Source organism: Photinus pyralis, unplaced genomic scaffold (genome assembly GCF_008802855.1).
Source record: "Photinus pyralis isolate 1611_PpyrPB1 unplaced genomic scaffold, Ppyr1.3 Ppyr1.4_LG5, whole genome shotgun sequence".
Taxonomy (NCBI): domain Eukaryota; kingdom Metazoa; phylum Arthropoda; class Insecta; order Coleoptera; family Lampyridae; genus Photinus; species Photinus pyralis.
Window position 1 is genome coordinate 47,705,269 of NW_022170596.1, and position 24,718 is coordinate 47,729,986.

General features: G+C 35.0%; 2 protein-coding genes across 2 annotated transcripts in view; both read right to left on the reverse strand.

The window, feature by feature from the left end:
• Positions 1-24,718, reverse strand: part of LOC116172249 (E3 ubiquitin-protein ligase MIB1-like) — a 462,793-nt gene that overhangs the window by 366,319 nt on the left and 71,756 nt on the right. The window lies entirely within an intron of this gene.
• LOC116172258 lies at positions 13,836-18,112 on the reverse strand. The gene is made up of 4 exons (XM_031489436.1): positions 17,940-18,112; positions 16,955-17,106; positions 15,967-16,128; positions 13,836-14,310 (listed from the first exon to the last, which is right to left on the reverse strand). Exons 1-4 carry the CDS (start codon positions 18,007-18,009, stop codon positions 14,179-14,181), a joined length of 516 nt encoding a protein of 171 aa, XP_031345296.1. The 5' UTR covers positions 18,010-18,112; the 3' UTR covers positions 13,836-14,178.

Sequence of the window (24,718 nt, forward strand, 5' to 3'; positions counted from 1 at the left end):
CTCGCCTTCACAGCGCGGTGCCGCGGCACCTTTGGCACCTACCTAGTTACGCCACTGGTAAACGATTTACAAAAAGCGCATTTCCACTTACTTTCATTTCCCATTTGTAAGATGCAACTTCTGTTAAAATCGTAAAAATCCGGCCACAAATATGAAAGACAGCGTTGCAAATGTGCAATCCATTTTTGACGTGCTACTTCAATTTCAGCTTGTAAGAAGAATTTCATTTCAATCCTTTTTTAAATAAGAAAGTTGGAACTGCGCATGCGCAAATCTAAATTTTGAAACTAACGTTAGATTTTCCTTTGTTCCAAGCGCCTATGTATCAAATTTTATTTAAATGCTTCCATAAATAAAAAAGTTGGCACTGCGCATGCGCAAAACCAAATTTTGAAACTGGTGTTAGATTTTCATTTATTCCAAGTGCCTATGTATCAAATTTCATTCAAATACTTTTATAAATAGAAAAGTTTGCAATTCGGTTTATAAGTGGTCGAAATGCGAAAAGGGTACTGTGAATTTTGAATCGATTCAACTCAACTTTTGGCATTGCGTATTATATGGCTAAAGCTATACCCATATTCATTTCATGCAATTCAGTTCGTAACTAAGGGAGATCTAAAAGCGATCGGACATTTCTAAACAAAATTATCGTTCACACGGACATATAGAGGGACAGACAAAGGAACAGACGGACAGACCAACAGACAGACGATAGAGCAATACAAAATTATAAACGATCTCTAGGATCGTCAATAAACGGCAAAAGTGTAAAATTATGGAACATGTAAAAAACGGTTTTTTGGTTTTTTTACAATAACTTTTTTAGCAATAAACGCAGAAAAAATTCCTTCCTTGGTGCAAGCCTCGACACCATAACGAACCAAATAGCGAAAAAAGTAGAACAATAGCTGTTAAGATAAAGAACTAGTAGCGTCTCAACGAACGAGCGGACGGACGCGTAAAGTGGCCACAAGAGCGCATTTTTTTTTAATTTTTGTGGAAATGCGCTAAAAATTATCAAACTATTCTACGTACGCGGTGTCGAAACAAAATTTTAATTACACACAACTAAATGAATATTTCGATCAAACATTAGCAATAAAGCGCCGAATAAACCGAGAAATGTATAGATTTTGAGAAACCTAACGAAAAAACTGAAATTACGAAGCAATCAAAATTGCTGAAGAAAAATGCCGAAAGAGGTGAAAATTCGAAAAAGCGCAACAGCTAAACATGGCATATGAAGACAAGGAAGCAAAGCTAACCGAAAAAGCTTAGGAAATGACAAAAGTTAAAAGCAATGCGCAAAGTTAAAGGTTTCAGCGGCCACAGCTCATCAATACCTGTGTGTGAGGTAAATGTAACGGATTTGTGCCTCTCTCTTTATTTCAGGTTTCTCTTGATTATTTATCGCACATAAGTATCGAAAGAAATTCTTTTGCCTTTGTCAATCCATCAATTGTATGTTTATTCGAATCCATTGTACGATCCAAATAGAGTTCTCATGTTCAGATTTTTTCTATTCCAAGATTTATTTCAGGGGTTAAACATTTTCAGGGCGCTAGATTTAATTCCAGTGGCGCAATTGAGCGCATTACTTTATAATATGACACTCAAACCTCTAAGTGGGAGGAGAGGGAGGCACTTATTTTTATACGTATTACAAATTACGTTAAATTCTGTGTAAAACTGTTTAACCCATAACTCCCCAAAAACTGGTATTACCCTTCACATAATTCTAATGAAAAGTCTCAACAGCTGGAATTAATTCCCACTACCCTCCTCTCCAGTATCTTTTCTAGATAAGTTATAATTCCTCATATCTCGAAAACAAAGTGTCGGACGAGAGCACACACAAAGGCAACAAGTTAAAAAGTAATCGTAAACAATTTACAAAAAGCGCATTTCCACTTGCATGCATTTCCCATTTGTAAGATGCAACTTCTGTTATAAGAAGAGTTTCATTTCAACGCTTTTTTAAATAAGAAAGTTGGAACTGCGAATGCGCAAACCTAAATTTTGAAGTAATTTTGAAATTGGCGTTGGATTTTCATTTATTCCAAGTGCCTATGTATCAAATTTCATTTAAATACTTTTATAATTAAAAAAGTTTGCAATTCGGTTTATAAATGGTCAAGATGCGAAAAGGGCACTGTGAATTTTGAATCGATTCGACTCAACTTTTGGCATTGCGTATTATATGCCCATATTGAATTTCATGCAATTCAGTTCATAACTAACGGAGATGTAAAAGCGATCGGACATTTCTAAACAAAGTTATCGTTCACACGGACAGATAGAGGGACAGACAGACAAAGGAATAGACGGACAGACCAACAGGCAGACGACAGACAGCAATGCAAAATTATAAACGATCTCTAGGATCGTTAATAAACGGCAAAAGTGTAAAATTATGGAACATGTAAAAAACGGTTTTTTGTTTTTTTTACAATAACTTTTTTTGTAATCGGTACAGAAAAAATCCTTCCTTGGTGCAAGCCTCGGCACCATAACGAACCAAATAGCGAAAAAAGTAGAACCATAGCTCTTAAGATAAAAAACTAGTAGCGTCTCAAAACGAGCGGACAAAGTGGCCACAATAGCGCATTTTTTTAAATTTTTGTGGAAATGCGTCTGGACGAGACATATCTATTGATGATGTGAAAACGTTAAGTGCAAATATATCGAGAATGGAGTGTCGGATGAGGTTACTCAGAAATTGAAAATGCAACGTCTGGACGAGACATATCTATTGGTGGAGTCAAAGCTATGAGTGCGCATATATCGTGATGTCAAAATTACCTCGCTTTACTGCTTGGTGATGGCGCTAGCTCTTAAAATTATGGCGTAATCTGGTCACAATATACGTACGTGTCTGGAACTATCCCAAACTTCAAAATGTTATACGAAAAAAAAAGAACAAAATGGCGATACCGATACCTATACTAATTTTATAGTCGTCGAACTGCAGTATTTAAATGTTCAAGACTCCAATTTGCATATGCGTCATTACTGAATTTTGAATTAGTTCGATATACATCAAGAATGAATTTTCGACAACCTGCATTTGTAATCAAAGAATATTAATATGTGCACCAATTTAAGTGGGAAAACGGAAGAGGTAATATTCCGGGGTACGAAATCTTTCGGGAATTTTCGAGAAGAACCAATAAAAACTCATTTTGGTACGTTGAGATACCTTCGAAGAATTACGTTCGCTCAATGGAAACGGGTTTTGGGTACATTAAATTCGAGTCATTCATTTTTCACAGCCAACTTGAAAGTAACTATGATGTGAGCTAGAAAACATAAAAATACACCTGGCGCCGGCGCCTTCAATATCCAACACTTTATTGTCCGATGACCACGACCGAAAATTACCCACAAAGAGGGCTTCAGTGAATTTCCATTTGTGTCACTTTAAACAGTGTCAAATATTTGCGAGCGTTGGTAATTCATTGGAATCTCAAATAATTGCGGTACAAATATCTGCAGATCGAAAAACCCGATACCGAAGTTTATTTTGTGCGTCATCCATTTGTTTAAATTAACGTTACAAAAGGATAAGGAAGTGGCCGTTAATTAAACAATAAGCGACCTAAAACACACATACATCAGTTATTTTTGTTAGTACGCCAACAATAATTAAGATAATTGAAAACTTTGTGTCATCGCAAAGATTTAAAATTAGATTACGCCTACGTAGTTCATTCCTTTGGCATCCTTCAACGTTCTCACTATACTACTAGGACCGGGAGTGCCATTTAATTTTGAATTGTTTGTCTGCTGCCGAATTGAGATAGTAAACAAACGCGTCCGAAATTTGTCATATCCGTGGAGGGTACCGGTATTGATTCGCTGATGAACTAAGCACGGCTTGTCACCGGTAATTCTTGAAAACAAAAGAATGAAAAATACAGGCGTCCTGGTCATTAATTCCGATTCGCCAGCTCGAGGCATGGGATTTTCATTTAAAAGATAGTCGAGGATGTCTAAATAAAAACGTACAAATTGCTGGAAATTACTTTTCCGGGGAGTTTCGGTGTAATTCAAGGAAAAAAGTTCTAATTTTTATTTTCTCACTTTCCTCTTTCGAAGTACTTCCAAGTCATATTCTTAGGGTCCTTATGAAGAGGCTAAATACATAAGTTTCTAAGGCGATGATTTGCAATCAATCATTTTGATTAATGATGGTAACGCTGTTCTCCATTTTTTGGTCGTGCCCTTCTTCCTCAATGACGAATATACATTTTTTTTTAATTTCTACATTGACACTTTATCATAGCAACAAATTAAAAAAAATTCATTTTGATCTGTGTAGGGCTCCGGCATGTTTATTGACAAGTTGTCTTTAGTGCGGGCCTTACTTTTTAATTGCGAGTTGAGCGCCTTAGAGTCGTGGGATACGACGTGATTGTCTAAGGTTACACGAAAATTTCTGTTTACGCCACAATCTCTGCTAAAGTAGGATTTTCCCTAGTTTGCGCCCACGTCATCAATTCTGTTTTTGGGGAATATTGCCATGCTTTAACAAAGAAAAATCATTTTAAACCACAATAAAGGCTGGAATTACAGACTGATCAATGTATTTCACAAAATATAGGCTCTTGAGTTATGCGTTATTTAAAAATAAAACCAAAAACCTTTAGTGAAAAGGTTTTTTTTTGTGTTTATCTGTCAATCGAAACTGTGGTAGTTTACGTTTACATTGTGGTACGTCAAATTTGACAACTGCTTGCTACCGTTTTCATTAATTTATCGCATTTTTGCTACATTAGCCGATAAAAATCCGTTAGTTTAATAACGAACAATTTATAGAAGCATGACTTCCGTAAGTCTGTGATATTCTGCGCCAAATTGTATAACACAAAAATGCCATCGGGTTTAGCAAGAAAAAGTAAGAAACTTATTTCTAATCTTATTCGTAATGAACTAGAAAGATATAATGGTGGCTATTTGAAAATACTAAAACTAAACTAAAATAATATATAAGATATGGCAAGACGACAGTGCAAAAAGCGTTAGAAAAATGAAACCCGAGAGACGCAGGTAACATACTGGTATAAATGAGAGCAATATCATCTAATAACTATTTAAGATCGGAAACATAAATGGTTTTATTTGCTAGAGTATCTGTAAAAAAGCTGTGGTTCGATTTTTAGCAGAACCAAAAAATTTGTTTATTTTCTTGGAAAATTGCGTTAACGGACATTTCTTAGAATTGTAGTAGGTTATCGTGTCAGGTATTAGGCTTATCGCTAAAAGTTCATTTTGTAAACAGATGTTGTCGCAGGTGCGCGTTTAGATAAGAGCATTTCTTCGATCGAGCGCTTGTAGCGTGCGACCTTTTATTATCCAATAAAGTTGTGTTGTATTCTAATAAACAGTTTTGTAACATTATCAGTGTCAGAGCCGAAATTACGATCCTGGATTTTAAGAGTTTCATATTAATTGTTTTTGTGAGTGAGAGCTAGCTGGACAGGTGCATTGTGGGTGGCTTAGTGACTGGTTGCCATTGCACATTTGAAAGGCAAGTTAAAAAAGTCTCTGATGTACCATCACTAGATTTACGCGAATTTTTTATGTGATCAGTGTAGCTTTTAAGTGACGCAAAAATTACTCAATTGTACATAATATCTAATGCTGAAACGCCGAAGGATCGACAATATTCCGTTACGGAGATATATTTATAAAACCATCCTTTTCAGCGAATTTCGTAAATTATAGACTTCAACAATTACTTTCAGCTTTCTGAGTAATCGATGCAGGAATAACTCTATAATACGAACCTAATGCTGAAAACCCCAAACCTGAGGTATTTCGTTATCGGGATCTCGATCGAAAAAGGAGACATAGGAGACATGTACTTAAGGATATTCTAAAATTATCAACTTTAAGAATGTCTTTCAAGTTTCACACTAAGCAATGCAGGAATAACAGATAGTACGAATATAATGCCGAAACCTCGAAAGTTCTACGATATTCCGTTGACGATGTAAAGTTATTGAACCGATTGTGCTAGCCGTATATGTATAAAAATAAAATTAACATAAACAAAATTCAGTTTTTTGCAATGCCAAAACACGAAATTATTTATAATAGAATTAATTTCCACACATCTATTCCATTTCGTTTTTTTTTCTTTTTCAAAATATGAACTCGGTTATTAATTTCACTTTTAAAAATTACCATATTAGAAATCTCGGTTTTAAGGTTTTTTTTCAGAATTCTCCGCACTCCTGTATAAGGGTGTTCCATTTTGAGTAGAAATTTTGAGTAAATTTAAGGAATGGCATATCCAAAAACTTGGGTCACGCCGTTAATTCTATTCCCCGAAATATTACTGAATATTGTATTAAAAGAACTTTAGAACGTAGCTTACAAGCGAAACACAAGTTTTTAGGCCTGTAAAGGCTGAAAGTTCAAATTCAAAATTCGCGCATCGAAAAATTTGTATCCGGTTTTTATTGGTGCAAGTTGAATGAGCATGTGAGACTACCCTTTTCGTTTCCTTATTCATTGCGAGCACGTTTTTCTACGGGCACGTTCAAGTGTAGTTATAATCATCGAGAATAAATTCAATGTCGGTTTAATTGTAAAAAAAAGTATTCTATTCTGGCGATTAACTGGATTTTCCGGGATTCTCGAATTAGTTTTGGATCGAGTCGAAATACTTTTTCTCTCATTCAGGAGGATTTATATGGAGTTTGAGCCAATTTAATTCTAAACTCTCTTATCAGTCAGAGATAGCTGAATTTTTATGGGAGATGACATGCAATTTTATTTAGTTATCCTAGTCATTGCATTTTGATCTGCTTGGTATATATATTCATTATATTCAATGACAACATCTTATCTAACATAACTGGCAGTAAACAGCGCTTGGGAGGGAGATAAGGGGATTGGAATAGGTCAATTACTTATCTATTCTTGAGTCAACTAAATTTTTAATTAGTGGGTCCTCTCTAAGGGATCATACCAATGTTAATTTTCTTTAAACGCCAAAAATCATTTAAAGTATTTATTACTTTCAATAGCTTGATTTTAAACGTGTTATGAACTTGGGATGCTTTCTCCGTCAGAGATCGCAGTGCCTTGTCACATTTTGGGTATTAGGTAGCACAATTAAAAAGGACAAAAAATGGAGTTATCTTGTTTCATTTTGGCTTCATTAGCAGAAAAGAAAATACATTGCAACGCAGCTATTATCTCTAGGATTTGCAAATTAACCAACATTCTGCTCCCGATAAAGATACAAAATACCATGCGGTTTTAGTGTGTGAACTGTGGCAAACGTGTTTATAATTCTCTACGTGCACGTTTATTTCCTTCAAGCCCATAAATTATTCTGGAATAAAAACGAAAACTAGACACTTGACTCAGTTAGTAGTGTGACAAGCGGTATTTTAAAGTTGGAATCTTAGCTCCAACGTTTAAACCTAATAAAGATCGGCAATCTACATTACGAAGTAGGTACTTAAACATCCTTAATTAGTCCAAAAGAGACGAATGTGTATTTAACGGTCATGAAGCAGGATTTATAGAGCTTTCCGTGATGGCTTATTTTAGATAAGATTAAACGCAGTTGTCGAACTTTTCTTGTCCGATCGTTTTTTCTCTGTTGAGCGGTATCTCATTAGAGATTACCCTTAAGACGTAATTAAGCAGTCTTTAGTAAAGATTACATCAGGGAATTGACCTAGATCATTTTATTAGAATACTAAGTCGGATTCTCCATCTCTGCGAATAGCAGCATCCCCCAGGTTTATCGGACTGCTGCTTTAAATTCTGCAATTGTACACAAATTTATAGTAACTGTCTGGCCTTTGTTAATTAAAATCAAAGAGGGAATATGCAGGACCCATCTGCTTGTGAATTAAGGTTGTTAGTCAAGATTGAGGAATTACTTCAGTTAATTCCCTTTTCAGTTGACTTATACTATCTGAGTAAAATGTCTTGTCTGCTTTATATTTAAAAAAGAGGCAAACGATTTGTATCAAAGATCTAAATATTTTTACGCGTCTGTTCGTAATTTCACAATTTTTGTTCAACTTTGGAAAATATTAAAACGAAACATGTGCGCGAAAGCTTTTTCAATGAAATTTAACTTTATGAATTAATTGTAAAAGAAGTATGTAGAACATGTACCATGATCACTGGTAAAAAATTGTTCAGGGCGTCAGCAATATCGTGAGGGAACGAGATAGTAGAAACAGACTAAACAGAATTATCGATAAATCGATAACAATTACATTTATCGCCCATCACTAGTAACGACACACCTACGTTTATATGTTTTTTGTTCATAAAATAATGGATAGTGGTAGAAAGGAATAATACAGCACAAGAATCACTCGTGAAATTCGTCATCAATTGGTCATAATTATTTGTGATATTAACATAACTTTGAATAATATTTCCATACGCATACATACACCCCTCGGCTATTCATCAATGTATCTATCTGCGGAATAATAGGTACAATTTTCAATACCGTACACTGTATTCGAGCAACGTTTGCCTTTAGGTAAGGTTACAACATTTCGAATTTCCAAGCAAACGATTTGTCCATTTTCTGTCTAAGCATATACATAACCTCTAGAGCTACATTATTATTATAGATATCTATTATACTGCGAAGAGAATGTTTTAAATTCCTAGACATTTGCAGCGCTAATTTAGCTTAAACACCCGGATTACATACGTACGGGTTAATTTTACTTAATACCACCTCTTGAAAACTCATCTGTATTCAAAACGTGGTATTTCTTCCACTTAAACGCGCATAACTGAACAACCGGAAGCTAATTTCTAGAGATTGCGGTAACTATTTCAAAGGGCGTTTCGCAAATTAAATAATTTCGCATTCACGTTAACTTTTTCGCGGCATTGGCAAAAACGAGGCGACCGTTAGTAAATCAAATTGCACTTTTTAGAGCCCGTTCGGCTCGTGAGTAGTTTTACGGTATATTTGCATAAAACTAATTATGTGAAGCATACCTACTGATTCATCGGCTTCCTACCTCATCAGCATTGCTAAATATGCATACGGTTCTGACGTAATTGATGCGTAACAACAAAATATTGCCACTTCATTGGCATCAGATGCCTGTGCAATTAGCCAAATGATTTACACAAAGTCAATACTCTTGGAACTTTTGCAATGTGTGATTACGGTCGCTTTAAATGCAGGACAATACATACTGATCGTTAATGAATAATAAATTACACGTTTTGTCTGGAGAGAGCTCTCTTCATTACTCCAGAATTCCAAATAATTATTTTAAAAAAGCATTTTTTTCTCGATTTACAGAAACTGATTTTGATGTAATTTTAGACGTAATAGTGGGTGAGAACTTCACTGCGATAAACGCACGATGTACACAAATTCAGAAATTAATTTCGTAAGCGTGAACAACGCTTCAACTCACTCGAATTATAACAATCACTTCTATAAAGACGTAAAGAAAACTCTTAAAACACGCTCTATCGTTCTTCAATTGCAACAACTTTACGATTATAAAGACTTACTGTCTTTCTAAAAAGAAACTCGATTACGATAGACCGCCATACACTAACAAAACTCTCACAAAAAAGCCTCGTTTCACGTCCGTGTCTTCTATTTAAAACATTCTTCCCTTCCTTTCTTTCCCTTCCCCCTTGCCTACGTTTTCGAATAAATTAAACACCTGTGTTTTCGTCGGTGAAATTTGCTTATCTTGAAACTAATTAGCTTTACGCCGCGATAACGAACTCATATCGCACTGACCAGATTTAAAAGAGATACAATTTTACAATAAGGGCGCGATTATTTAACCAAAATCAACATCTAATAAACCTGAAACAAAATATTATAGACCTCGAAATAACATGATCAATCTAAAATTAGCGATTACATCTAACTTTAAAAATTAATATTTTCATTATACTAAATGACCCCTCGTTATTAAAGGCGCTGATGCCAAAGAAAAGGTCCACGTAACGTAGCTTACACAACAATATATTAGGCTTAAATGCAATACTTCATTATAGAAAGTAATTTATACAATACATAACATTTAATGTACATCACTTCAGTAAAAAGTAACTGTAGACGGCCTTAACTACTCCAACAGTATTCAATATATTTAGTTCGTTCTTTTTGAATTCGGTAGCCAAGAAAAATCTTGACGATTAATGTGCACATGCGCAATATCAACTTTCTTATTTATTAATATATTCGAGAAACTCCATTTTTTAAATTTTGCGTTGCATTGATTTTTTGCGAAACTAGTTTAATGAATTACCAAGAATTATTGATTTTTTCAGAAAAAAGTTCGCTTTTGACGCAATGGGGGGGGGGGGCAATGTGAAGAAGTTGATCGCCCCCATATTTTCAAAATTAATTCCGTATAACTTAATTACCAGAACTCTAAATTTTATTTTTCCTGTTTATTTACCTCTATTAGAAGCGTCTGTAGCCAAAAAATATCTCTATAAGTAAGAAAATTGATCACCCTGTATGTGAATTTTAATTTTTCATTAAGTAAATGTGGTCGTTGATTTGAGATCATCATGGTATTTGAATTTGAAATCAATCTGATTTGGTATCAAATTTATTTGATGCTGATTTTACTTAAATAATCGCTTTATTTTGATTTACCTTAGGCTAGGCGCGCACTTGCGATTTTCCGTACGATTCATTTGAATATGCGCCAATCGCGTCGCTGTAAAGATAGAACAGGTTGCATCTTTTTAGTCGCTTTTTGTGCGAGCAATCGTGTTATAAATTCTCCGTTTTGTTTTTGCGACTAAACAATCGTACGACAGAGTCGGAAGTGCGCCCCTAGCCTTACTGTAAAGTTAAGATAAGGTTAATCCTCGGGTGAATCTGTAAATAATTGCACTGTTACTTTTAAAGAGTTTTTTATCGCTACGTAAAGATAAGCAAATTTCGTCTATAAGAAAACATTAATTTCGTTGACAACGCAAGAATTTTTATAAAGAAGTAGAGGCGGAAAGTATAAAAAGGAAGTCGTTAAATAGACGAGAGGGATGTGAACGGTGACTTTTTTGGTGGTGGACGTTAATCGTTGCTTCTTATTTTTGTGCTCAACAGTCAGCTCGTTTGCGCGTATTTTTTGAAAGACAGTCAGATTTCCCAATAGTAGTTCCTGTGGAAGAAAGTATCTAGAATAATATATAATATAATACGTCGTGATTCAAGTGAAGGTTCTAAGTCGCGCGGAAGTGTGTCTACGCTTACCAAAAAATTTATCCAGTATCCGTTACAGGGAGTTTTTCCACCATCGAAGCGCCAACTTTACATCTGTAATTTAAACGAACCCAGTGTCGTCGAAATCGAGACTGAAGTGCAATAATTACGGACGAACGGACAGACGGACGGATGAATGCTGAAATAGCGCACCCAACTTCGTTGGAATATACTCTAAAAGTACATGATCAGGAAAGATACGTATAAATAAATGTGTAAACAAATATAGCAAACGGGCTTGACACTGCGTACTATATGGCTAGGGCTATGCCCATATTGAATTTCATGAAGTTCGGTTCGGTTCAACTATCGGGGATATCTTCCTTATTTTTTGACTTATACTGCCAATTCACGAACTCCGATCTACAAATTCGTTTTCGAGATTTCGAAGTTCGTTAATAATGTAAAATTACATGTAGAAAATTGATCGTTTAAAACCGGCTTAAGAAATAATGGTACATATAAAGTCGAATTTTTAACGGGAATGTGAACCTTCTTTTCTGTTCATCAATAAAAAAATTCTGAAGGCGCTTTTGTGGTATGCTTGCTCGGGTCGTCATCGGCCTCCATGAGGCGCTGTCAAGTCAACCCAGATTAGTCACCGGCGATCACGAATGAGGGCAGTCACATTCGAGTAATATGATCTGCTTATTCGTGAATTCTTGAGAATGTTTTGTGATTTTTCTAGCGTTTGTTATATAAGTCAATTGGAGAGTATTCAAATCAGTTCCAAGATCGATGCCGAAATGATTAGTAGTGAAGTTCGCGCTCGTTTGTGTTAAATGTACATGTTATAATCTTAAGTATCAACGAGGGAATCAACACCAAGTTTTCACCACATTATAATTTAAATTATAATGTGGTGGAGACTTGGTGCTGCTCCAATTTTTTCTCCAGCTGATAATATTCTCCAATTTCAGTACCGATTGAGCAGTTAGATATCACGTATAAATATATAAAGTCACACTAAAATTAACCAAAGAATCGAAATACACAGGGGGTTCTATTTAAAAAGTGCAACTTTGATATAAATCACCCTTGGGATACTTGGGATAGGTACCATAAAAGGCTTCTTTTTAAAATCGCTGGTTTGAAGGTATGTATATTCAGTGTTCTAGAACACTACTCTACCTCCATGGAATTCATCTTAGATATAGACCGGCTAAGCTCAAAGGGAATCTCCGAAGAATGGTTAGTGCACTGAGAAAAAAATATATTAATCGCAACAAAATTATTGCAACTTTTAACAAGAAATTATAGATGAAATAGCCACAGCAAGAATTTCGGTAATAGTTACATAAAGATTACTGCTATGTTATTCTTGTTACAATTACAGTTCGTATTGTGCTTGTGAGTAAACTTCATTTTGTAACTAATACAGAGTAGTCATTTATACATTATGAAAATGGAAATGGGGCCTTGCTAACCGTTCTGTGCTGATAAAGAGAACATGATTGTCTAGCAACAAAATGGTTTGGTAAAGAAAACAAAGCGGTGCATTAATATAGCATATGATAATTGGTACTTTAAGCGTACCGTCGAATAACCAGTACCAAACAGTTTGGTGGTAAGTCATGTCGCAGAATGTGAAATTACACACGCCATCTGGTTCGAAATAACAGTTTTTCCTTGTATAGCAAGCAAGAGCTTTCTACCTGTAGCAACACACCACGATATTATAGCAACTTATTGCTGCTATTAATACAGAATTACTGAGAGACATTAACTATTTTTTACCGATAATCTCCCACGTATAGTACTGCTACTGTAGCTGAATTAGTTTATTCGTAGTAAATATCTTCACGGGTAATATACGTCCATTTATTTGTAAGTATAACATACCTACCTGGTCCTGTCCTGAAATTAATAGGCTGCCTTTCCCGTGCACTATTGATCTAAAGGGGTGCTTTGAATAAATAGCAAAACTGTACAAAGATAGTGCTCGTAAAGTATATCTCTCGATATCTATATCTAGATTCGATGTCATAACTTGGGATGCTGAAAAACACTAAAATGGTATCACTACACTACGTACTTATACGTCCAAAATAACTTGAAAAATAGGTAAAATTCAAATCACGTCTTTTAATATAAGGTCGCCTATTTTCTTACCTCCTCCTACATTAGCAAGGGGCCACCATCAGAGTGAAATAGATTTTTGGCGTATTAAATGCACGTTGTTGTGTGAATTAAAATAATTGAAATGTTATCAAAATATCCGTGACAATTCTTTGAAATTTGCGTCGAGTGAAAAGTAATAAGAGGCACAACTTGACCTATTTACAGGAGGCTTGTTATTTGTCAAAAGGCACCGAGATCACAGCTTACCGAGATGTTACAGTCACGTATATGGTTCGAAGGTATTTGTAATGACGTTAAGGCATGGCTGCCAAGCACAGTACATTCCAATCACATACGGATAGGTGATTGAAACATCTTGTTAAGCTGTGATTTGTTGTTGCCTCTTATTACTTTTCACTCAGTTACGACCAACCCTTTTTGTCCTTATGACATATGAGTTATGACCTCATATCAAAAAGCTGTGAAATATACTATATAAAAAAGCTTTGCTGTGATTGTATATAAAAAGCATTTATTAAAGTCTATAAACTCTACCTTATATAAATCAATAAATGAAAATAACACATTCGAAACTTAATAACGAATAAAACTAGGTAATAAATCCATTTTTGAAATATAAAGAAATAACTTAACTACTCAACTCATTTGCAAACTTAAAAAATATTTCGTAGGTAAAGTTAATCGGAATTATTTAAAGATATTCCCTCATAATAATATAATTTTTGCCATTTGGTGCAAAAATTAAATGATTGGGCGTGAAACAAGATAAACTGTCGTGGAATAGATAAGTTCCTTCTGCTGAGGGTTTAGGGTCAACTTCGTAGGCAAAGAAATGTTCGTCAAACCCAAGAGTAGAAAATATGAAGCATTTGTAGAGTGCGCCGTCCTCTGCCCGTAAGGCACCCAGTTTCCTTAGCTTCCACAAGTAAGGCTCTCCCATCATTACAAGAGTGGAGAAGTTTCAATATGTCCTACATAACAATAACAGTATATTAATCGATTTGCTCCCATGTTTATGCCATCGATGAGCATTATACAGGCGAGTATACAGTGTGTTTCAAAAAATCCGATATCCGATATTTTATCCACGTATAGTGCTCATGAAAAGAAGCCAAAAAATCTTAATAAACACAGGTCCGCAAACTAAGTGTTTCATAAATAGAGACTTTGTGTCTACATTTAAATATTTTTGTTTTCCTACATTGAATTGTCTGTGTACAAATTGAAAGAGGATCTATAAATTATTTTACGCATAAAGAAACCGTTTGTTTTAATAATGTAATTTGTTGAAAACAATACAAAATCAACTCGTATCTCTTCAACAAATTACATTATTAAAACAACCAAACGATGTTTGTTAATGCGTAAAATAATTAAGGCTCTGTAGTACCTTTTCTAAATGTTCTTTTTTTGACGAAATAAATTAATAATAATAATAATAATAATTTATTGTCTCTGATCAACGTTATTGACATAGACATGGTCACAATGAAAGTTTGGTATAAAAAACACACATATACATAAAAATTACAAAAGAACAAAATATAAATATTATATCACATATTCTATCACATGTACATGTCAGTTGCCTTGTAAAAACATTGGTCCATTAGGTAGTTTTTAAGTGCAGCTTTAAATTTATTTTTATTTTTAATTTTTCTAATATCTGAAGGAAGTCCATTAAATGCCTTTACACAATTGTATAATGGACTTCTTTCATATTTGGCTGTAAAATGGACTGGGACGGTCAACACTTGAGAGTTTCGGGTGGAGTAAGTGTGATTGTCACCTAGTGGAAGAAAATAGTTCTCGTGTCTATTTGCATTTACAAACATACATAATTTGTAAATGTAAATACTCGGGAATGTGCCAAATGAAAACGTTGATAATAACTCTTAAAAAATATTTTAAAAATGCCGAAGTTTTGGTCGATTTTGCACGAACTTGCTATTTTCAAAAAGGGTTATACCTAGTTGGACGGATTAAGCTGATATTTTTTCAGACTAATGATAGGTATTGTTAGTGACTTGACACTTATTTTTTTAAATTTTTTCTCTAATTATAAGATATAAATTGTTAAAAATGATGCTTTTTTACCATTTATATCGTATAATAAGAGAAAAGATGCTAAAAAATAAGAGTGTTAAGTAACTAATAGAAGTACCAGAAAACAAAATCGGTTTCGTTCATCCAACCTTAACCAAGATGGGAAAGTATAAAGTTCGTGCAAAATCGACCAAAAATTGTTTTTACGGAGTTATTAAGTTTTTTTTTTTATTTCAAAGTTGTTAACGTTTCCATATGGTGTATAACGTATTTTGTAAAAAACAAGAACATTTAGAAAAGTTGTAGGAAAGGTACTGCAGAAGTTTAAAGCAGATGCTCTAAGTACTTAAGTCAAATGTAGGGAAACAGAAATATTTAAATTAAGGCACAAAATCAACTCTATGTCTGAAATAATTAGCTTGCGGACCTATGTTTATTAAGACTTTTTGGCATCTTTTCATGAGTACCTACTACACGTGGATAAAATATCTATAGGACCTTTTTTTGTTAAAACACCCTGTATAACGTACTTAAAGTGATAACGATATAGAATAAATACCTACATAAAAATGTATACTTACTCCTCTTTGTTCTTGTAGCGCTCCAAGATCCCTAGCCCCTTCTGGCTCGGTAGGGTTTAATGGTTCCCCAGATAGAGGTATATTATTGCCACTAATATCTTCTAATAAATAATCCTCAGTTGCCCATGAGGTACTCGCAATCTCGGCAGCACCGGGTATAACCTTATAGTAATAGAAACATCGATTATAAATTTATCAACATGATATGCCGGTAGGTTCCTACTTCCTAGCGATATCAAAATGTCTGTGAATTATTCCCGTTTTTTGGTTGATGATTATTGTTGATGTGAATCATCAAATAAACGAACCTAGCCACCAGTGATGTCTTCTTTAATAAACGAGGAGATTACGGCGAATAATGCAGGCGTTTTATCGTCCAGTCTCCAGTCAGTAAAAATACACAGAATTCAAGAAAATTTTCCTCAGCCAAACAGGATGTGCCTCTCTAAACATTTTTGACTTCATTTTTAAAAATATCTTATTTTCATTGGAAAAACGGTATCGACAGGATCAACGGAAATACTGAGGGAAATTAGGCAAATACACAAATTTCGTGATATAAACGACGCGTTCCGTTGGGACGAAATTTTTCAATTTTGTATATGCTATCAGACATTCGTGGACGAAATTTTTCCGCTTTTATAAGACTTTATAGTAGGTTTTAAGAAACGCCTTCGGACTGATTCAGGATCGATCAGATTCAAAATAAATAAATTTTGAAATCAAATGGAACCAAATGGATAACTACGAATAAGGTAATTTACATAGATTCGAACCCCTTCCACTTCACTAATAAATTTCCAACAGCCCAACGTTCACTATTATCATTGAATAATTTATTCAATGCTATTATGTACATATTTTAATTTCTTTGTAAATTGTTAGAGCCAATTTAAATCCACCGGCAATGCATCTCTGTTTATAATCGATTTAAATTTACCCTAAGAAATTTACACACACTACGGATTGCACCTCGGATTGTACTTACTGGTAATGGAGACGATTGTGGAATTTCGTTAATTATCATCTTCCAGTGATCCAAATGCCCCTGAAATTGGGCTCTGTCGCCTATTGAAGGTATTAGTTCTTTTACCATTTCTGGTGTTAGGAACGGTAAAGTGTCCTTTTTTACGTTTTGTTCTGAAATATAATATGATTAAATCCAATGTTTTCTGTTCTAGATGCAAAATATCAATTTGTTATGTTTGGGGTGTAATTCCTATGTCGCCAGTAGTAAATAAAACATCTTTACATTAATTACCTAAGTACCACCTATATTTCGACGAGATGTTGTCGTTTTCTACCTTTCAGTTTCTCCCTGGTAGGCATGGGAATTTTTTTCGATATATCGATAGGTATCGATAGTTATCGATATATCGAATAACAATAGGTAGAGCTAAAAAAATCGATATATCGATAACTATCGATATATCGATACCTATCGATAGTAATCATATATCGATAACTATCGATATATCGATAACTATCGAAATATCGATAACTATCGAAATATCGATAACTATCGACATATCGATAGTTATCGATATTTCGATAGTTATCGTTATATCGATAACTATCGACATATCGATAACTATCGATATATCGATAACTATCGATATATCGATAACTATCGATAACTATCGACATATCGATAGTTATCGATATTTCGATAGTTATCGATATATCGATAACCATCGATATTTCGATAATTATCGGCATATCGATAAGTAAAATATATCGATAGGTAAGTACCCGATACTTATCGATAGGTGAAAACAGTTATCGCCCATCCCTACTCCCTGGGATTGCAGAGGAAGACGCGTAAAAAATCTACGTGATAAAGATGTTTTATAAACATTAGGTAACAGCATTGCATAGGTACATTTTATTCAATGGTAACAGGTAACATGGAAATAAACCCAACAACCTTTCTTAGTCAACGTTTTATGATAATGAAATACTCGTACTTATACGTTTGAATACGTCGACATACTGGGGCAAACCCCACGTATGCAAATACGCCACCACATCTTCATCTGCCATTTCCGATACCGCACTAACTTTCAAAAACACTAAAAATATCTGTTACTTATGGCCACACTTTAGAAACGTTCGCAAATCGCAGTAACTAATGGCTGGTAAGCATAAGAACGCCAGAAACTACTAACAGTACCTACTGCACGAACTGCGAAGGGCGAACAATGGAAATTCAACATCCTTAACAAAAAGTTGGATATTATTACACTGACGCTAATGCTTATAACAAATCACACGTAGGAAAAATACAGTAAAAATTGTACAGTACTCACTTTGTAATAGTAAACGAATGCTTTATTTTTTCTGTGCAGCAATACTTTTTTGCTTCCATCAACACTTTGATTATGTGGGAGTAGCAAACCTAATGTTATGAATGCAGTATAAAATTATAACTTAATACCTTTGTAATAATAACTAATCGTGTGATTATAAATTCATACCATTTGGTAATAACAACTAAATGTATTTTACCGTAATGGGGGTGCGTTCAATACTTCTTGGTATACAACCAACACAATTTGTTTTTGTAAAGATAAAGAAAATTTTGCATCTATAGCAGAATACAAAATTACCGAAATTCTGGTAATATTATTTCTTTCAGTGTGAGTCGTTGAAAGAGTAAACTACAAAGAACCTTGGAATGTTCCAAAAATGTCCTAGAAGAATCACTTCAGTTTTCGAATAAGTTTAAAGTTTGGCTCTTCGAGTCGAATCGAAAAAAAGTTAATGCTCAAGTAGCGACACATTTTGACTGACCCTACTGTAAGTGTAACCTTCAAATATTTACACAATTTAAATTTCAAAGTGGAAACGCAATTGAATTAACATTGGAAAGCGCCTTGAATACTTTATAAGGAAACAGAAGAATTGAAAGAAATGAATAAAATGTTGACAATTAGAGGGATATTAGCCGGCACAAAAAGACGAACTTCAAATCCAATATCGTGCTAGAAACGCGTAACACGTTCTCCCTTGGAACGTGTTGGGAATTTACATCAATAATGGTACAGCAATATTTCAGAAACTAAATTGAACGTCAACATATAGGAGAGACGATTCACTTCCGCTCAACAAAACAAACATTAGGAAAGTGCATAACATTTTATGGCAAAAAAAAACGTGAGCGGCCTCAAAAAGATGTCCCCGCCCGAGATCCGGAAAACTAAAAGCAATTTCATTCAATTACGGAAATCGATACGGCGAGTTTTCAAAGCCCTCAAGAATTTACAAAGTCGAGTTTATTCTACCGGAATGTCAATTAGAGGGAGAAAATCGTCTATTTGGTCCGGTGCCTCATTCTTTCGTAGTAATTTAAATAACACGCTCGAGACGGTTTCTTTTGATAAGACCATGTTTCGGTCGGGTTTCGTATAAAAAAAACCTCAAAAGTATTTTTGTTATACGTGATTTATTGAAGGGGAAAGCTGCCAAAACAAAATTAATTATCGAAATGAGCCCGAGGGTAGTAGATAAGAGAGTAGGAAAAATCTGAATTTAAAAAACTTATTTTTGAAATGTCAGCTTCGGATTCTTCGCTCAGTTTTCGATGGATATAATTTAGTAGTTCTTTTGTACAGTGTTCATCGTAATTCATAATTCCAATGCAGATTTATAAATCAGATTTTTCTAGGTTAAGAGAATATCTGAGCAGAGAGAAATTATTTTTTATTTAGACCCTGGTCCTGGGATTCTGAAGCAACAGGAGAAATTAGTATACAGCGAAATTTACGTGTGTTATTTTTCCCTATGTCTACTTTTAAATGACAAAATCTCTTCTGAAGGGCGCCTAATTTTATGCAGCTAACATAACTTTAAAACAAATAAACATTCGGCTGTCATATTAATTAATTTAAATATTGTTGGACTTAACAGAAAATAAATCTTTTACGCGTCTTAAACTGCTTCCGGTACTATACCAATTGACGTATAATAACTCTCGCCAGGAAAGATTGCCGGTCAGAGAAGACCTGATGCCGGTCTACAATCTGTGTTTCTCTAAAGATGTGAGCGACTCCTAGGATAGGCATTTTGTCGCCAGATTCTTTCACATTTGAAATAGTAACTTTTGTTTTAAATGTTTTTGTGTTTAGAAATAAAGTTACTTACAAAATAATTTCTCATCCTTCATTATCAGTACCAACTGTAAACAGTTGGCTATTGGCTATTGGCATATTACATATATGATTGTGAATAAAATTACTTACAGTTTTTTAAACAATAATCCCTTAATCCGGTGGTAGCAACGGTCGTGCGATGTTCCGACGCACTTATCACTGATACAAAAACACCCACTGAAAGCTTTAGGAAACTTCACCACTGTTCTACTCCATTGTCACAATGATAACACAAACTGGCCTTAAGTAACACAATTTCTAATTTTTAATGCGATGACTGTTCAAACGGGTAACACTTCGACTTTTATTACACCTTTTAAACAAGGTCTCGTCATGCACTACAAACTGATTTTTCAACAACGTAACTTCTTCCGTAAACGGAGAGATCATATTAACTTCTCACAAGACTTTAACGTCAACTACTTCTGCACTGATTTTAGCTTCGACGAAAGTACGTTTTTAAACAAAAAGAAATAACAATTGCTCACCCGTCGTGATTTAAACACTTCCTTGTTTTTCCTAATTAAGGTAAACCATCATTCTCCTACTACTACTACTAAATAAAGGCAAAAAAAAAATGCATTCGACCGGCTGTTTTAACATTCTAACACGCAATTTTTACTTCTTAACATTTAAATAAACAAATTAAGACGGAGGATAAAGTTTCAACAAAGAATTAAGCGTATTGTATGAGACGAAGCAAATACTAAAGAAAGAACCTCACAGAAGTATGACACGACCAGTAAATTCCTTGAAAAAGGCAGACAAAAGTCTCGAGTCAAACGTGAAATCGATTTACAAGTCAAACAAACCTGAAATACGAAGCCCCCCCCCCCCACTTTTTAAATATTGGTTAACCAAATGTACCAGGTGGCATAGAAACCAGCGACAAACGTTGCAGGAGGGGGGGGGGGGCAAGTTAACGGTCACATGTAATATTTTTCTAAGTACCAATGCCCTACAACAGGTACCTACTATTATCCTCTCAAAGGAAATATATTAATATCCCCCCCACATACTATTGAAGGATGCCACTAAGTCAGCGGGGCACAAAACGTCAAAATGTTACTCCAAAATTTTTCTTGAATAGGTAGCCTCTATGTAAAAGGTGTGCAGCACGCCCTTCAATGTTTTGTCTTAAAGCACCCGTCGATTTGCTTATGTAGCAAAATGTCCTTCTTTCTCGAAACTTCCCGAACGCTTCCGAACGCACCCGAGTATTCTAGAATGTTCTCGTACAAACACGTCATATTTCCCTGAAAGATTGCTTCACATCCGCCTTGGTTCTTTATCGCCGATGACTAATCTGTCATTGCATCTCGATGTGTTTTTGGAATAGTCGTTACATACGATTATTTCATGGCTAGATTTCGACTTGATAGCTCTTCCTTCAACTTTTGCGGAGTTTTTGCTTTTTTTTCTTCGACTTTTTCAGTTTTATTCCCCGAACCAATGTGCGATTTCGCCAATCAGGAAGCCCGAAAGCCGCTTATTCTCACTTCTCAAATCCACCTAATATCATAACCACTGACATCCACTCATTTGACTTCTTCGGATTCCTTCCTAAACGATAGCAATATTCACAGGGCGTCATGAAAATCTCGCGCAGTAGCAATCAAGTCTCATATCGTGCCAAAAGACTCTTCTCGTCTCGCGTTTCCTACGAGAGTCACTGTCTCATCGTACATAACCTATTTCTTCTAATTTTCATACTAAATTTATTAATTAACTAACTATACAGGGTGTTTGTTAAACATGCGGCAAAAATTAAAGAGGTAATTCCTCAGAATATTCTAAGGATCTTTTATCCTGACGTTTTTGAAAAAGCGATTTGTTGCGAAGATTGATTTTGAAAGAATCGGGGAGTCGATGAGGAAAAATTAAGAAAGTATACATGGAATTTTTATCTTAATTATTGTTGAAAAATGTTTCGCCCTGTAAATTGTTGGTTAGAACGAAAGGATGAAGCACCGTAGTATTTTTTTAAAATTCAATTTCACACAGGGAATAGAAAGTGACAAATTTAGATTAGATTACAGTAAAATTGTAATGCAAAAACACTTGGAGAGTGTCATTATATAAAACGTTAACGGTACACACTTCATGCCATGTGTTTTTGATATTATGGTCCATTTTATTAACCGTTTAAATCAATACCAGAAAATGCGAACGTGCAAAAAAACCGATTAGTCATTAAATCGATCTTAAACGTGACGAACGAAACAGCCGATGCGAAAATGACACGCGTCACTACAAGCCGTGAGAGCCCAAAACGTTTCAATTAACAATTAATTAACTGTCATTCGTTAGCTCCGTAATCAATTTGCCATTTGCGTTGCAACTGGCTTACGATGACTTAAAAAATGAATACTTGAAAGAGTGAAATAATTATAAAAATAATCGCTGCTGCTATTGAAGGTACTCGTTATAATTATTGGTTTTCATTCAATCCGATACAAGCCGATAGCGAAAATTGCTTCCGTGCCCTTTCAAACCCTTATTAGCCGCGCGTTTCTACATTTCAGAAGATTTTTCGAAAAAAAAATGTAATCATTTTGCCAACGTGATTGTCAAAATGGACGGCACTACGTAATGTGCTGATGACATGGCAGTATGTTTGCCCACTGGCATTTGTTTATTGAATATGAAAGTTTATCGTTCACAGCGTACCGTTACCATTTTATGAGATACCAGCCGAATGCTTACAAGTTACAAGTTACAAGCAGTTTCACGTTTACTTGCTTGTACCCTTTAAACTTGAAACCTACAATTTAGAAGCCAAAAGATTGTCATTCAAGTACCAAACTTGGTGCTGAAAAGTCAATACTGAAGACTGCCAGGTAGTTTTTTTTTCATTTAGATTGATTTATTAAATTAAAGTAACAATGTGTACGGTACTTTTATGATTCACAAAATTTACCTAAGTATAGCCAAAATAAAGGAGTTTTTAGCAGCTCGCTTACTAGTGTATCCTAAAAAGGGGGATTTAGCAGATGTCAGTTGAGGTCATAGTTTCGTCTTAAATGGGATTCTGTGAAATAAAAACCATTGCAATCTTCTAGCACCCGTTCGCGTGCCGCAGACAAACGACCTGAATACCGTCATTTATGCTTTCGCTTTTCCTTAAAGCAGAACTAGTCAGCGAAAAAGTATGGATAGAAACCCATAAAAATCTGGAAAGAATATTTGAAGAACCACCGAGAAATCTCGAAAAGATAATACAATAGGTACATAGTTTCTGAATATACACAGAGAGATAACGACAGATTTTGTGCGATGATTCTGTCACCCCAATTTTCAATTTAGATAGGTTAGAACTAGCGTGTAAACGTATATCATACATCTGTTGAGCGGTCCGTTCTATTTTTAGGTAATTTTTGAAATTTTGACAATACAGCAAACACAAGTTTATTTAAACGTGTGCTATCAATTTTAAAATAATATTGGAGAGAAAACATAATAGGGTTGTCTATTCGCTTTTCAGAAAATTGCTTAAAAAAATTTGATTGCAATCGTCTGTCAATATGAAATGTATTAATTAGGTGCATCGGTGGCAGGCATTTATAATAAACTTCTGTTTGTTATGTTGTCAAAATTGATTATACGTTTACACGCTAGTTCTAACCTATGTAAAGAAAAGATTGCGGTGACGTTTAAAAATCATTGCACAAAATCTGTTGCTATCTCTCGGTCTAACAGTGCCTGTAAATATCATATCATATGCAGTTCCTCTATTTTCCGTGTTTCTATTTCTGTAAGTCCTGTAGTTATTGTGAGTTTTCTAGTCTCTTCTGTTCCGAGTTTTGTAGTTTTTTTCTATTTCCTGTAGCAAATAAAATGTTTGCAATCCATGCAGTTTTATAGGTTATGTAGGTAGGTTCTTTGGTTCTTGTAGTCTTCACAATTTCAATGATTTTGTAGTTCCTGTAAGTAATTCAATTCAATTTATTTTACTTCTGTAGTTCATGTAGTTCCAATTATTCCGGCACTTATAGTTGCAGTGGGTTCCAGGTTGAGTGGAAGGAAGGAAGTTTTGCTAGGAGATTTCGAACATTTGAATCCGATTGAAAGTTACTAAAATAAAACACAAAGCAACCGAATTTTTTTGAAAATTTGTATAAATGTTAGATACGTTGCGGATACGTAAATATGTAAGAATGTAGGAAATCTTTGGATCCGTACGCCATCCCCCGTTTTCGTGTTTTTCGGGATAAAAATGACTCCGGGGGTCAAACGGTAAGAGCAACGGCGACACCGCCGTCGGTTACGGGCGTAGCAAGGAGGGGCGTGTCGAACCAGGCGGCAGGTATGGTACAATTTGCTGGCATCCCCCTCTCCTCGGGGTGCTGCCATTAGATGTGTAAAAAAACGCGAAAAACATTTTCGGATCCGGAGAAAAACTTATTTGACAGCTCGGTACTTCTGGAATCCGTAGCCGTTTGGGGGGGAGGGGGGCGGAGATGGCGAAGCGGGCGGAGGGCTTCGAGGCACTTGGAACGCGCTTGGGGACGAGTTCGTACCCTTGTGGTTTTTTGCGTTGGGTTTACTTTGATTATATTCTGATTTTTATTTTCAGGTAAGAGATATCCGCTGCAATAAGG